The sequence below is a fragment of the Gloeophyllum trabeum genome, assembly GCF_000344685.1.
Source record: "Gloeophyllum trabeum ATCC 11539 unplaced genomic scaffold GLOTRscaffold_00003, whole genome shotgun sequence".
Taxonomy (NCBI): domain Eukaryota; kingdom Fungi; phylum Basidiomycota; class Agaricomycetes; order Gloeophyllales; family Gloeophyllaceae; genus Gloeophyllum; species Gloeophyllum trabeum.
Window position 1 is genome coordinate 2,523,756 of NW_006920412.1, and position 13,706 is coordinate 2,537,461.

Below are 13,706 nucleotides of genomic sequence, written 5' to 3' on the forward strand. Positions count from 1 at the left end.
AAGCCGGAGCCCGATGACCAGCGGTTTCCCCTCCATTGCACAGATTTGTCCGACTATCTCCCGACACATTCCCTTCCTATGCGTATAAGAACCCGGGCTCCTCGCCCCTGCAATTGAGCATTGACTGCAGTCACCTAGAGGTGAACCCAGTTAATGGTGTGCTAGCCATGTCGCAGCCAAAAAACCGCTCTTTCCTGGACGCCTCTGTGCCCAATCTCGTCAAGAAGCTGAGGACGGAAGAGAAAGTCCAGTTACTGGGCGCCCCGAATTGGTGGAATACGCATGCTATCGAACGCCTTGAGATTCCAGGAGTCCGTATGAGTGACGGGCCTAATGTATGATTCGACTCGTCCGCTGAATTTACGTCCCTGATCCGATAGAATGTAGGGCGTCAGGGGCTCCTCTCACTTTCAATCGACCCCAGCTCAATGTCTTCCGGTACGTGAATCTGCAATGGTTATTTCTGTCCGCCTAAGTATCACGATAGTGTGCTACGGCCATGGCCGCCACGTTCGACCCGGAACTCATCCACCAAGTGGGTGCGTTCCTGGCCGAAGAAACGAAGATCAAGTCCTCTGTGATCCTCCTGGCCCCGACTTGCAACATCCAGCGAAATCCACTAGGGGGACGAGCATTTGAATCGTTCTCCGAGGATCCCCATCTTTCAGGTGAGACGACGAATCCTGGACCTTGGGATACAACCTAACAAACCTATTTGAAGGTACTATGGCTGCCGCATACGTGAATGGTTTGCAAGAGAACGGTGTCGCAGCGACCATTAAGCATTTTGTCGCCAATGACCAGGAGCATGAGCGTACAGCTGCCGATTCCGTAGTATCCGAGCGCGCTCTGCGGGAGGTCTACCTGTACCCGTAAGGAAGAAAACACCCATATACCATGCATCTAAAACATATCTCGGTAGATTCATGCTAGCGCAGAGAGATGCCAAGCCATGGGCGTTCATGACCTCGTAAGTAGTAGAAGCGCGCATGAACAGGATAAAACCTATCACACAGTCTACCAGGTACGGGCGGATCGATAACGTGCACTGCTCTGAGAATCCTCGGCTCCTTCAAGACATCCTCCGTAAAGAATGGGGCTTTGATGGCCTGGTCATGAGTGACTGGTACGTCCTCAATATTCGGGCGTACCCGCTAACCCCCTGATCTGGATTTCCTTAGGTACGGAACGTACAGCGTGGCAGAAGCCCTCAACGCCGGCCTCGACCTCGAGATGCCCGGGCCCCCGAGGTGGCGCACGCCCCTCCTCGTCAACCACTCCCTCACCGCACAAAAGACGTCCTTTAAGACCCTGAACACGCGTGTCTCTACACTGCTGTCGTTTGTCCAGAAGATGTCTCGTGTCAACCCAGACATCGTCTACGGTGATGGTATCGAGCGCTCGCGAGACTCGCCCGAAGCGAGGAAGTTCTGCAGGAAGCTTGCTGCGGACGGCATGGTGCTGCTGAAGAATGAGGGGGACCTACTCCCACTACGAAAGGAAAAAGTAAAGAAGGTTGCGATCATTGGGCCGAATGCGAAGGGCAGAGTGATCTCAGGTGGAGGAAGTGCTGCCTTGAAACCGACTTATGTTGTCACGCCCTACCAGGGGATACTCGACAACGCACCCGAGGGCATCGAATTTCAATACAGCGTCGGCTGCTATGGTAAGTCCATTCGCCCAGGGAATGCGGACGTTTATGGAACAGTCCGAAGCCCACAGGTACCTGCCTACTCTGGAGAATAACCTGAAGACGAAGGATGGGAAACCCGGCTGGGTCTGCACCTTCTACAATCACGATGATAACGGCAACCCCGTCGAGGAAGAGTTGGCGCACTTCGTTCTGCAAGATACCAGAATCAGGCTGAACGACTTCCTTCCTACCGGCCTTACTCCGACGTGGACAATCAAAGTCGAAGGATTGCTTTCATTCGATAAGACTGCGGAGTACGAGCTGGGTCTCACTGTCGCTGGTAGGTGCCGAGAAGAGACTCGCCGCTTTCAAAAGCTCACTGGTTCTTGTTGTGTTAAGGCCGTGCAAAGCTATGGGTTGACGGCAATTTGACGATCGACAACTGGACGAAACAAACTAAAGGAGAATTCTTCTACGGGTCAGTGACGCGCGCCGTGGTCTCATACCTCGTTTGTCTAAACCGTTGGCAGCCAAGGCACTGTGGAAGAGACTGCTGTCCTAAAGTTCGAGGCCGGGAAAGCGAGAACAGTGTTGATGGAATACACAAACACATTCCCGCCAGCTTCTGATAACGAGGAAGCGAAACCGGACTCACAGCCAGCGCTGATGCGAGGTGTCGTGCGTATTGGTATGAGTGTTATGCAGCGGTGCTTACAAGGCTCACGCTATGATCCCAGCGGCTTGGAGGCGCGGAGAAAATTGACCCAGAAAAAGCCATTGACGAGGCTGTCACTCTAGCGTCGCAAAGCGACGCGGTCGTTCTGGTTGCTGGGCTGACCCCCGAATGGGAGAGCGAAGGCTTTGACAGACCGACGTTACAATTGCCTGGACGACAAGACGAGCTAATAGCAAAGGTAGCCAAAGCTAACCCGAACACAGTGGTTTGCGTCCAAGCTGTGAGTATTACTTCCTCTGTATGAGGTGTATCACTAAAGCGGTGAAAGGGTTCTGCCGTCTCTATGCCTTGGGTCGGCGCTGTGCATGGCCTGCTACAAGCCTGGTATTCGGGCAACGAAGTGGGAAATGCCCTAGCAGACGTGCTCTACGGCAACGTAAACCCTTCTGGACGCTTGTCTTTGACGTTGCCCGTCCGTTACGAGGACATTCCGGCGTATCCGAATCTGCACAGCGAAAACGGCAAAATTCACTACCACGAAGACTTGTTCGTGGGCTATAAGTATTTCGAGTCGAAAGGAATAAAGCCTCTTTTCCCATTCGGGTGGGTCGTGATCTCTGTGCTGAGTGACATGCTAGAATCTTATGTCAACCGGCAGGTTCGGATTGTCTTACACTCAGTTCTCCTTGTCGGACCTATCCGTCACGATGACATCCACCAAGCTATTTAGTTTACAGGCGACCGTGACCGTGCAAAACATAGGATCGCGAAAAGGTTCAGAGGTTATTCAAGTTTATATCGGCTATCCCGATATTGGCGTCACGACTCCGAAACGACAATTTAGGGCTTTTGCCAAGGCCAAGGACCTCTCGCCTGGTGAAAGCAGACAGATCAAGATATCTCTGGATAAATATGCTGTCTCCTTCTGGGATACGCCCAACCATTCCTGGCGTGCTTCAGCAGGCCGATATGTTCTGTACGCCGGAACGAGCAGCGACAACCTACCTTTGCAAACCCATTTCGAACTAAACGACTCATTCGAATGGAGCGGGCTCTGACCAGCTTGCGGACCATCGGAGTTATCACAATTGTATTGTAGTATAACGGAATACAATAGATACTGCACAGGGAACCGCGTGACGACATTCGTATTTACCATAGCATAAGCGGGCAACCTGAACTACCAATGCGCTCGACAATTGAAAGAGACAGTGAACTATGACAAAGATATAATAAGTTGTACGTACACCTTCTTGAGACACGAGATAGCGTGTGGAGTGGAAAGCAGGGCGAAAGAACAGGACGAGCCTAATAACAGACAGCGATTATTACACGGGCACGATATGGGAAAGACCAAGCTGAGTTATACAATCAATGTCCGAATCCAGGTGCGGAAGATTGCATATAGTGATACGAAGGCAATTGAGGAGGACTGCGATGCTGTAAAGGCTGAGAGGACCGAACCGAATCAACGTTGACATAGCCTGCACCTGGCGGAGGGCCACCTCGGAAAGGCGTCGATTCAACGGTCTCCCCGAACCCGAGATCCATGAACATATTGCGCCAATAGTGAGCATCCAGCTCGCTATGGGGCTGGGTGGGATAGTGGCTATTGACATATGGTGCATAATTATTGGCCATAGGAGTGCCGCCCACACCAACATGGGCGGCCCCAGGCTCCTGTGCCAATGGGTGGGCAGGGAGATTAGGAGAAGCAGGGAAGCGGAACGTGTGGTGATATACCATTGGTTGAGGGTACATTGATTGCGGCGGCTCGCCGGGAGAGGCAACGGGCCGTGAAGACGAGACACCTAGTTCGGAGTTAGCCAGCCGACAATGAGGAGGATGAATGATAGCTTACCCTGGAGCCGGGGATCAATCGACATTTTGTCCTGCTTGCCCTTTTCGGTCTGGCGGGCCTTGAAGATATCATTGGCTACGAGGCTCCGCAAGAAACGTGCATGATATGCCGCTGACGTGGACGCCGGGGACAGGGCAGATGCTTCCTGGTAGGCATCCGCCGTGCTTGATATGACCGAATATATATCTTTCGTGGCGTCGTCATGAAGCTCAGCCAATGTATTGGAGCTGCGGAGCAACTGTCAACAGGTCAGCATACGACTCTAAAATATTCAACCTTGATATATCGACCTTCAACAAGAACACTGCCGAGTATGCTGTCATGACAGTGATGGAATCTTGGCCATAACGCTGAGTAGGAGTGGTCAGGTACCATCGGCTGGTCAGCAGTCAAGGTGGACTCACAAGCATGCTCATGGATGCGAAGTCCCTCGTGACTATAGTCAACGTGTCCAAGGCACTGGTATAGCAAGCAGAGAGCGCCTGGAGACTGGGACTTGCGCGACTGCTCTGTGTATTCGGCGCCACTGTGAGTATGACGTTCGGCAAACTAAGGGCGCCAACCTACTGGCGACAAAGACGCTTGGATGCCGAAGCTGTTGAGGAACAGCCGGACATGCAGCCGGAAGAAACTAAGGAAGGAGAAATGGAACTTCTCGCCGCCGGCTGCAAGCGATCACGATGAGACCTCATGTGCAACATCTGGATCGAGACTGTTCGCACCTCTCCGCATTTCATGCTCCCAGTTATCCATCCATTTGGTCAATTTAGTGTTGCAGTTACGGAGAAGGACTTCGTAATTGACATCGGTATGCTGCGCGCCGGAAACTCCTTTGTGGAGATAGAAGACATCTGTGGTTTCGGCCTGAACGGATGCTCAATAACCGATTCAATAGACGACAGCTAGAACTTACAGCGATGCGTCTCAACTGAACGAACGCGGCAACGATGACATCTTCCGGACGAATGGGCTCCCCACCCTCTTCATGCCAGGTAAGTGAGTTTCGTACCAAGTCATCCTGTTGGAAAGGTAAATATCTCGCAAACGCTGTCGAAAACCGGCTGACCTCGGGAAGCATCCACTGCTTGCCAGTCTGCATGCTGAGACTACGATCGTGAACAAACAGCACGAGATACGTCCTCTCACGATTACGACGCTCTTGACGTTGGAACTCTGTCTCGGTCGGCAACGGGTTAGGGACATAACGATTCAAGCCTAGGTCAACAGCCATTCGGCAGGCCTGGATACCTCATGAACATACGCTAATATAGAGTCCAGGATGACTTACATAACCGATATACATCCATGTGCGCTGTTAAAGGTGTATCTTAGTGCTGGATTCCGAGCAGGTATAGCGACACGCTTACGGTGTCATCTGGCTCTTTCCAATAACACAGACAAGCGAAGGCCTGGACGACCTCCACGCTTTTCCAGCCTTCAGCGAATGCACGCACTGCCAGCTCATTGGCCAGCTTCTGGCAAGGCTTGTACAACTCTGCCCTGAAGAACTTGCACCCGGCCATGATAAGGACAGTAAACAAGAAAGGGCACCTCGATCGGACATAATTAACAGAGTGCAAAGCGGGGTCGAAGAGACAAATGAACGGATTCAGCCTTAAGTAAACAAGATCGAATAACGTTCTGGCGTCTTCCTCAGTTATAATGCCGGCCGCGATGGGATCGGCGAGTCCACCAGGCGGAGTAGGTACGGGCGGCGCCGCCGGCAAGGAGGGCGAAAACCCAGTAGAGCGCTCAGAAGCGCTGGGAGTAGACGCCGCGGCGGAAGGCGTCTCATGGCGTGGATTGAGGATCGTCTCCAAGAACAAGTTACGCTGATTTTCCTTGCGTATCAGCTTGGCAGGATACATGGCGTCGTCGGGGCGATCCGCGTCCCCGTCCTCGTCAATGTCAATAGATGACCTGGAGCCACGGGCTTGGACATCACCCCCGTGGAGAGGAGGCAACTGGAGGGGAGGGAGTTGGTGAGATCCTTGATATTGCGAGGACGGGGACCCGAACTGATCGCCGGTACGCATCATGCTGGGAAATTGCGAGGAGTCGGATAAACTACCGCGTGAATCTCCCGCAGAGTAAGGAGAACTCATGGCCATCTCGTTGGCCTGAGACTTGAGCTTCGCACTGTTAAGTCCCTTCTCCAGCCGACGAAGCATCTTCGAGGCCTCAGATAGCCTATGAGATGGAAGATAAAGCAGGACTCAGATGACAGCAGCGGATAGAACGTACTTTGACCCCGGCTTTCGGCCTCGCCGGTGTTTTTCAAAGACACACCTGACAAGCAAGGGCGGCATCAATATCAGGAATCAATAGAGCTGATGAGGCACGTACTCTACACCAGCCCGCTTGCAACGCTGACATTGCTTTGTTCCATCCTCGGAGCCAACACATTTCATCTGACAATGACTGAGACGCCCGGGTTGCACTTGGGTTGGAAGTACAACTGACCTTGGCAGCCCGGCATACTGTACATGCCCTCGCCCCTCGCACGACGGGCGGTCTGTTGGAGCTGAATCCAGATATGAGAGAAGATTCAATTACGTGGTAAGTGCAAGACACACGAAGAGGCCTGAGATTCGTCATTCTGCTGCTCTGGTTGGGCGGACATGGGCATCGACTCCATTGCGGTAATCAAGTAGGAAATCGGCAACTGTTTGACAACCGGGGGCCCGATTATGAAGCAGACGGCGAACTAGGGCCTGGTGGGGAGGAACAAGAGCGTCTGGGACGCGGAGAAGAGGCTGCTGGACGGTGCCGGCAACGAGCAGGACGACGAGGACAGCGAGGAGATGGCAGAGCGGATGCTGAGGGTAGAGTTGAGAAGAAAGCGATGGGGTCCGGTGTTACAAGATACATCGTCGACCGGCGTTCACCGAAAAGTCCGGGGTCCTAGCCTATATCCGGATCCGGCACTCCGGCAACCAACCCGACGGGCTGTCCCCGGCCACTTAAGGTTCCCCGGCCGCCATCCCCCGTCCGATGTGCTGTGTTTCATGTCCCTTTGTTCTCCCGGCAGCTTTATGCGCCAGACAAGCTATGGCTGCTCACATCGTCCCAATACTGATGATAACCGCCGATGGGAACGTCGGCATTTATTATTGCGTCTCATGCGCTGGGCGTGGACTGGCTGACGATCCGCAGGGCGTCTGTGCAGCGTTAAAACAGGGTTTATCACGACCGCGGCTATGGCATCCCCGGTTGGAAATGCGGGAAAGGAGGGCAGGTGAGCGGAGGACGGTTGCGGGACTACTGGCCTCGCACGTCAACTGACACGTTCCCTTGGGTAAGACACCGTGGACGAGCCGTTCTACGTCCCTCTCAAACTCGCACCCGTACGCCTCCCAGCCCGGCGTCCTAGTCCCCCCATCTTACATACAACCGTCCTTTCCCATCAATGCCCCACTATCCGCCCCTTATCCGCATCGGTCTCTAACAGATGTCATAGCGGTAAATATATTATCTGATAACTCACAGCATCAATCTGCCTCGATCCGCATGCATTGTATACCCTCTCCTCTCCCACCAGCAATGAGGGCTGCTCTGCGGAAATCATCCCCAACTCACTCGACCAGTGATGGCCGTGGTATCCGAGAGAGCGCTGGAATCATCGTTAATGTTTATAGCCAATCAGGCAGCTACAGCTCACTCTCAAATACACAGGGCTCATCCGTCGAGGACGGTAGTGACCAACAGCCACAGCAGTCAAATCGGGTAACTGAGACCAGTCCCAGAAGGACCTGTCCGTGGACTCCCACGTGGCGTGTTCGTACCTGCTGCTGCTTAGTCATCGGCGCTCCCACTCAGCTCTGCTCACGACCGCGACATTCCATTGGGTCTACAATGGTTCGGATAATCATCAAAGGAGGTATGTCGTATCTCCCTTAGGCTCGCCGCGCTTTCTGACATGCAGTATCGCTTGTAAGGGGTTTGGAAGGTACGTGGCGTGCCATGACACGCCGAGGCTTCCTAACTGTCTTGCCAGAACACGGAGGATGAAGTGCTGAAGGCCGCGATCGCAAAGTATGGGAAGAACCAATGGTGCGCACACTATGCACACTACTATTGAACTAACATCTGACTGTTGGTCCCAGGGCCCGTATTTCGTCCCTGTTGGTGCGAAAGACTCCCAAGCAATGCAAAGCCCGATGGTACGAGTGGTTGGACCCGTCCATCAAGAAGACAGAGTGGTCAAAGGTGACGAGAGGTTGACTGGTTTCTACCATGGTGCGCTGACATGCCTGCTCTGCCAGACCGAGGATGAAAAGCTCCTGCATCTGGCAAAGTTGATGCCTACTCAGTGGCGAACCATCGCTCCCATAGTGGGTCGGACCGCCACGCAGTGTCTGGAACGGTATCAAAAGCTGCTAGACGAAGCGGAAGCGAAGGAGCACGAAGAGCTCGGTCTGACAGGTCCGGGAGACTCCGGTCCCAGTGCTGAAGATGTCAGGAAACTCAGACCGGGGGAGATTGACGTCGATCCGGAGACGAAGCCTGCTCGACCAGATCCTATCGATATGGACGAAGATGGTACGTGCGATGTTCTCTTACATGTCGCGAAGTCTTTTCAACAGTTCTCGCACGCGCGCAGAGAAGGAGATGCTGTCGGAAGCCCGTGCCCGCCTAGCGAATACCCAGGGAAAGAAGGCGAAGCGTAAAGCTCGCGAGCGTCAATTGGAGGAGGCTAGGCGTCTCGCCATGCTGCAGAAGAAACGGGAGCTGAAAGCGGCTGGTATCATGTTAGTGAACTTTACTACATCATATAGCCGTAGACCGGATTTTACTAACTAGATGATGATGCAGTATGCGACACAAATCAAAGAAGAAGGGAATGGATGTACGTATGGTAATCTATCTCATGATTACCCGATCTGATATGTTTCGTTCCGCTTCCAGTATAATGCCGATATTCCCTTTGAGAAGAAACCTGCACCCGGCTTCTATGACACTTCTGAGGAACAGGCTCGCCCGACCACAGCCCCCGTTGGCCAGACACTCCGTCGACTGGAAAACAAGCGGAAGCCGGAAGAAGAAGAGGCCGAACGTAGGAAACGGCAGCGGAAAGCCCAGGAAGGTAAAGCGGGCAACGAACCACATCAGACAAAATTTGTGCCAGCCAGAGACGCACAAATACAGAAGCTGAAGGAGGCGGAATCCATTGGCCGCCGACGGAAGCTCCAGCTCCCTGCCGCCCAAGTCAACGAAGCTGAGTTGGAAGAAATTGTCAAAATTGGTCAAGCTGGAGAGAACGCCAAAGCTTTGGTTCAAGGTGGTAGTGAAGCGAGTGGTGGGCTGCTGAGCGACTATGAGGGTCTAGAAAGGGCGAAGATGGCCCGAACGCCACGGACAGCGCCTCAGCGTATGTGTTTCTTGTCATCGGGGATCCTTTGCATAGCGCTGACGGTGTTCATCGCAGATGACAACGTCATGACTGAGGCTCGGAACTTGCGGAATATGCAGATCCAACAGACGCCTCTGCTCGGCGATGAAAATACGCCGCTCCACGTGGGCCCTGACGGGGGTACTGGATTTGAAAGTGCGACTCCTCGGCATCAAGTATCTTTCACCCCCAACCCGCTGGCGACCCCCGCGAGAGGTAATCTGATAGATGGCTCGGCGACACCCAGTACGGATATCCAGTCTATGAATGGAGCGACACCCCTTCGCACACCTATGAGGGATAACCTCAGTATCAACCCCGGCGACGGGATGGTTACACCGAGTGAAACCCCCAGACGTATGCAGTATGATCCGTCAGCGAAACGAGCCCTTCGCGCTGGTTTCATGTCCTTGCCGAGGCCCGAGAACAACTTCGAGCTCCTGGTTCCTGAAGACGAAGAATCTGCTGAGACAGCGGAAGGCCCTATTATCACTGAAGAAGATGCCGCGGAACGGGATGCCCGGATACGAAAACAGCAAGAGGAAGAAGAAAGGAAGGCACTGGCACGGCGCTCTCAGCCTGTCCAACGAGGGCTTCCTCGGCCTCCTAACGTTGATGTTACACAGCTCTTGCAAAAGTTGACTATGGATGATGAAGAGGACGGCTTACAGCAAGCGCGGCGATTAATGAATTTGGAACTTGCCGAACTGCTGCAACATGACTCTATCGTTCATCCTCTTCCGGGCACGTCCTTAGCAGGCAGTACAATGTCCTCGTATGACATGCCCCCTGATGAACTTGTCGCAGACGCTAAATCCCAGATTCATATGGAGTTGGCGTCGGCACTAGGCTTTCCGAATGCAAGCGAGCAGCATCTCAAAGAGGGTATAGCCTCATTATCGAAGACCGAACCCCTGGATGAGACAGTATCATGGGCATTCATGCGACCACGCCTTGTCTACAACGTCTCAACGAAGACCTGGGTTGCGCCCTCCACACTATCGGACGAAGAGCGGGTCGCGGGTTTCGCCGCATCCCTAGATGAGATCAGGGAGCAAATGTCCAAGGAAGCAAGCAAGTCTGCTAAAATCGAGAAGAAATTAGGCGTTACGCTAGGTGGCTATCAGGCTCGCTTCAAAGCCTTGACCTCGCGCATAAACACCGCATGGACTGAGGCCGACAAAGTTAAGGTCGAACTGGAAAGCTTCTCACAACTTCGCACGAACGAAAGCGCTGTTGGGCCGCGTCGCGTTGCTGCTCTCAAGGAGGAAGTGGACAGACTCGAGAGCCGCGAGAAGATGTTGCAAGGCAGGTATGCCGAACTGGAGAATGAGCGGCAGGAGGCCCTAGCACGGGTATCTGCGCTGGAAGAGAAGTTGATGGCTGAGGCTGAGGCACTGAACGAGGCGGCACTCGCTGAGGCGGAGTCAGCTGAGCAGTGATGTTTTCCCGCTCCATCGTCGACGACGTTGTCCTCGTCTTCGACCTGTTTTTATAGGCCTTTGTATATCACAGCTAACGTACTCTATCCACTGTTGAATCATATTATCGCAATACTCCAGCAGCCCCATGCTCGAGGATAGGACAGGGTGCGCCTAGATCCACAACTCGGAAGCAAACTATCTCATAGTATCACACGTTGTGGCTTTGACCCATCGCGGCACAGCTTATCTCACCAGATGACGCCAGCCCTCCCTTACAGCCTTCCCAGAATAAAGGCATGTTCTAGTCCACGAGTATTCTTGTTCGGAAACACGAGGTGCCAAGTTTTGTATATGAATCACCATAAAGCGCTGCAGCTGTTTCCAGCGCTCTCTCATGAGTCATTGAGTTACGATGCCTGCTCTGCAGCTGGACGCCCGATCTCCTGACACTCCAGGCGAGCTAGATCTTCATCACTAGTACAGTTGGGACTGTAGACTGATGGAGTAATGTCTTAGTGGTCACCGTTACCTCGTACATTGGGGATTCACCCACGGCGGTGGTATCGACATCGGCGACGCCAGGACAGAACATCCCCGTACCGTCGATAGTCGGTGGCGTAGCGGGAGGTGTCTTTCTGGCCTTGATCGCTGTGATCGGCTGGACTTGGTGGGGAAAGTCGATCAAGCGGGAGAATGAAAAGCGATGGAGGGAGGCGGTAAGAATGTCTCCTCAATGTGTGCAACCCGAGTGGTGGAGTACTGAAGCTTGCATTGTCCTACAGAGGAAAATGCTCACGACCAAAGAAAACACACGGAGAAATGCTTACACTGGCACCACCTACCCGTACTTGCCCTCTGCGCTTGTGCCCAAGCCGGACAGGAAGGTCAAATTCGCGGGTTCGCTCCGCCGCAAAAGCGGTGATGAAACCGTCCCTCTGGCAGACAACAGGGAGCCTACGCCGACGAAGGACTGCTTTGTACATGTGCAGGGGATAGCAATCACCACTGATGAGGAACAGCCATCAAAGAAAGAACCTATTCGCCCAGGTGTTGCACCGACAGGCGTGCCCTTTGGCAGTGCGTCTCGTATTCCGACAGTGCGCTGGGACAGAGGCTTGATCCCTCGCCTGGAACATAAGGCGTCAACGCTCACGGTGGGCTCCGAGTCCGTGTACTCAACGCAGAGCGGAGAGCCACATATCGAGCGAGATTCAAAAGGCTTTTTCTCGGCGCTCGATCCGCGCAGGCTGTCGACGTGGACACGCAGCTCCGGGTCCGTATACTCGCAGCCGGATGAACCTATTCCCCCTCCGACTCTACAGCCACTGCCTCCCGTAGCTGTATCCCAGCAACAGGGTCGAACGCCGGAGCGTCATCCGAAGGCTGCAGTGGACCAGCGTCTCGAAACTGTGCCAGAGCATCATCCAGAGACTGCACCAGAATGTCCCCCGCAGACGATGCCACAGTCACCTCCAAAGGCAGCATCGACACGCGTTACAAAGGTAGCAATGGAACTGTCCCCGAAGACGACACCAGAGCGTCCTCCGAACGCGGCGTCGCTGCATGCCACGAAGACATCTGGACGTCCTCTAAGGACGACGTCCGATCGCCCTAGGAGGACCGCACGACCGATGGGATGAATATGCGCCATTCTTACCGAGGCGAGTAATGAGTCATGACACCCATGACGAGATGGACAGAGATTTGGGACTTTTTATAATTATCTGATGACTTCGGACAAACTGGACGGACCTTCTATGATACGATTCCAAATGAATGTACGATGTTGTAATGCCTGGGTCTCTTACGATAGGTGATGCAGTGAAGAAGTAAAGTAGCATGGGACGTGTATTATTACCGTAGGGATTCTACGTAGCGCTGTAAAGTACATTTCAGATACGTCACTTGTTAATAGTGGAGGTTTGGGGAACGTTACCTCTTCCAAGTGAGCTACGGAAGCCTTGAACTCGTCGACCTGTTTCCAGCAGTCTAGCGTGGTCGAAGGGTTGTTTCTGAGTAACGTAAGCTAATATCAACAGTGGGGGAAACTCAGGATGCATACTTGTAACATTGCACCACAGCCTCACTCTTCAACCTAGCAGCAACAAAGTCGTCGTCGTCCTTCTTGGAGTGGAACCTCTCAACTTGTTTCCGGAGTTCGTCCACATCGCCGAGTAAAGCGGTGGTGCTCTTGACCTGGCCAACTCCGGAGTCTGTCTCGTCACCGGCCATGTCCCTCTCGCGGTCAAGGTTCTCCTTCTCGAGGGCACGTTCTATTTCTTCCCGCACATGCTCCTCCTCTTCACGGAGGCGAGCGAGCTCGACTTGAATCCTAGAACGGATGTGGGCATCGAGGGATGACTGCCTCTCGGGAGGAGTGTCCGGAGAAGCGAGATTGTCCGAGAGGTTGTTCACGACCTCCTCCGAGAACTGCAAAATACTCAGTAGACTACACGTTTCGATGCAGACCACGACTCGCCTGTATTGGTGTTTCGCTGTGGAACACATGCTCGTCCGACTCAGCTTTGGATTGACCGGCACCCATGGCGGCAGAGCAGCTTCATGATCTGGACGAAACATTGAATTAATTCCCAGCCCGTGGGATAACATCAATAAGTTCAGAAATGGACCTAAATAATACTGTGATGACGTCTGTGCAATGCTGCAGTCTGTAAGTAGCCTCTCGTGCATTGCGTCCTTTCCGTTTACTCCTGGCTACC

General features: G+C 53.5%; 5 protein-coding genes across 5 annotated transcripts; 3 read left to right on the forward strand and 2 right to left on the reverse strand.

Moving 5' to 3' along the window:
• Positions 1–139: 139 nt before the first annotated feature.
• GLOTRDRAFT_72986 (uncharacterized protein) lies at positions 140–3,920 on the forward strand. The gene is made up of 13 exons (XM_007865477.1): positions 140–335; positions 388–438; positions 488–668; positions 722–872; positions 923–970; positions 1,025–1,126; positions 1,182–1,666; positions 1,716–1,973; positions 2,033–2,111; positions 2,164–2,311; positions 2,371–2,589; positions 2,638–2,912; positions 2,968–3,920. Exons 1-13 carry the CDS (start codon positions 168–170, stop codon positions 3,365–3,367), a joined length of 2,565 nt encoding a protein of 854 aa, XP_007863668.1. The 5' UTR covers positions 140–167; the 3' UTR covers positions 3,368–3,920.
• GLOTRDRAFT_137209 (uncharacterized protein) lies at positions 3,681–6,850 on the reverse strand (the record flags this gene model as incomplete). Its single annotated transcript, XM_007865478.1, has 14 exons — positions 6,747–6,850; positions 6,634–6,694; positions 6,517–6,581; positions 6,415–6,459; positions 5,538–6,360; positions 5,459–5,482; positions 5,237–5,410; positions 5,084–5,188; positions 4,893–5,034; positions 4,738–4,835; positions 4,575–4,679; positions 4,461–4,520; positions 4,171–4,408; positions 3,681–4,120 (listed from the first exon to the last, which is right to left on the reverse strand). Exons 1-14 carry the CDS (start codon positions 6,806–6,808, stop codon positions 3,681–3,683), a joined length of 2,442 nt encoding a protein of 813 aa, XP_007863669.1. The 5' UTR covers positions 6,809–6,850.
• A 1,133-nt stretch (positions 6,851–7,983) lies between these two features.
• On the forward strand, positions 7,984–11,127 carry GLOTRDRAFT_57556 (uncharacterized protein). The gene is made up of 9 exons (XM_007864877.1): positions 7,984–8,050; positions 8,109–8,119; positions 8,168–8,223; positions 8,277–8,379; positions 8,436–8,712; positions 8,774–8,921; positions 8,986–9,019; positions 9,079–9,541; positions 9,599–11,127. The coding sequence occupies exons 1-9, from the start codon at positions 8,026–8,028 to the stop codon at positions 11,002–11,004; spliced, it is 2,523 nt and encodes an 840-aa protein (XP_007863068.1). The 5' UTR covers positions 7,984–8,025; the 3' UTR covers positions 11,005–11,127.
• Positions 11,128–11,323: 196 nt separating this feature from the next.
• GLOTRDRAFT_137211 (uncharacterized protein) lies at positions 11,324–12,384 on the forward strand (the record flags this gene model as incomplete). The annotated part of the gene is made up of 3 exons (XM_007865479.1): positions 11,324–11,441; positions 11,503–11,702; positions 11,769–12,384. Coding segments are annotated over exons 1-3 (858 nt in total), but the record flags the coding sequence as incomplete, so codon positions are not given.
• A 456-nt stretch (positions 12,385–12,840) lies between these two features.
• Positions 12,841–13,531, reverse strand: GLOTRDRAFT_127009 (uncharacterized protein; the record flags this gene model as incomplete). Its single annotated transcript, XM_007865480.1, has 4 exons — positions 12,841–12,864; positions 12,923–12,998; positions 13,049–13,416; positions 13,493–13,531. 4 exons carry the CDS (start codon positions 13,529–13,531, stop codon positions 12,841–12,843), a joined length of 507 nt encoding a protein of 168 aa, XP_007863671.1.
• Between the last annotated feature and the right edge of the window lie 175 nt (positions 13,532–13,706).

Bases quoted from the DNA above. Each gene is read 5' to 3' on its own strand.
- GLOTRDRAFT_72986 (XM_007865477.1), top strand. From the start codon at position 168: ATGTCGCAGCCAAAAAACCGCTCTTTCCTGGACGCCTCTGTGCCCAAT. The intron at 336-387 runs GTATGATTCGAC...GATAGAATGTAG, and splicing joins GTATGAGTGACGGGCCTAAT to GGCGTCAGGGGCTCCTCTCA. The intron at 2,590-2,637 runs GTGAGTATTACT...AAGCGGTGAAAG, and splicing joins CAGTGGTTTGCGTCCAAGCT to GGTTCTGCCGTCTCTATGCC.
- GLOTRDRAFT_57556 (XM_007864877.1), top strand. From the start codon at position 8,026: ATGGTTCGGATAATCATCAAAGGAG. The intron at 8,713-8,773 runs GTACGTGCGATG...GCACGCGCGCAG, and splicing joins TATCGATATGGACGAAGATG to AGAAGGAGATGCTGTCGGAA. The intron at 9,542-9,598 runs GTATGTGTTTCT...TGTTCATCGCAG, and splicing joins GCCACGGACAGCGCCTCAGC to ATGACAACGTCATGACTGAG.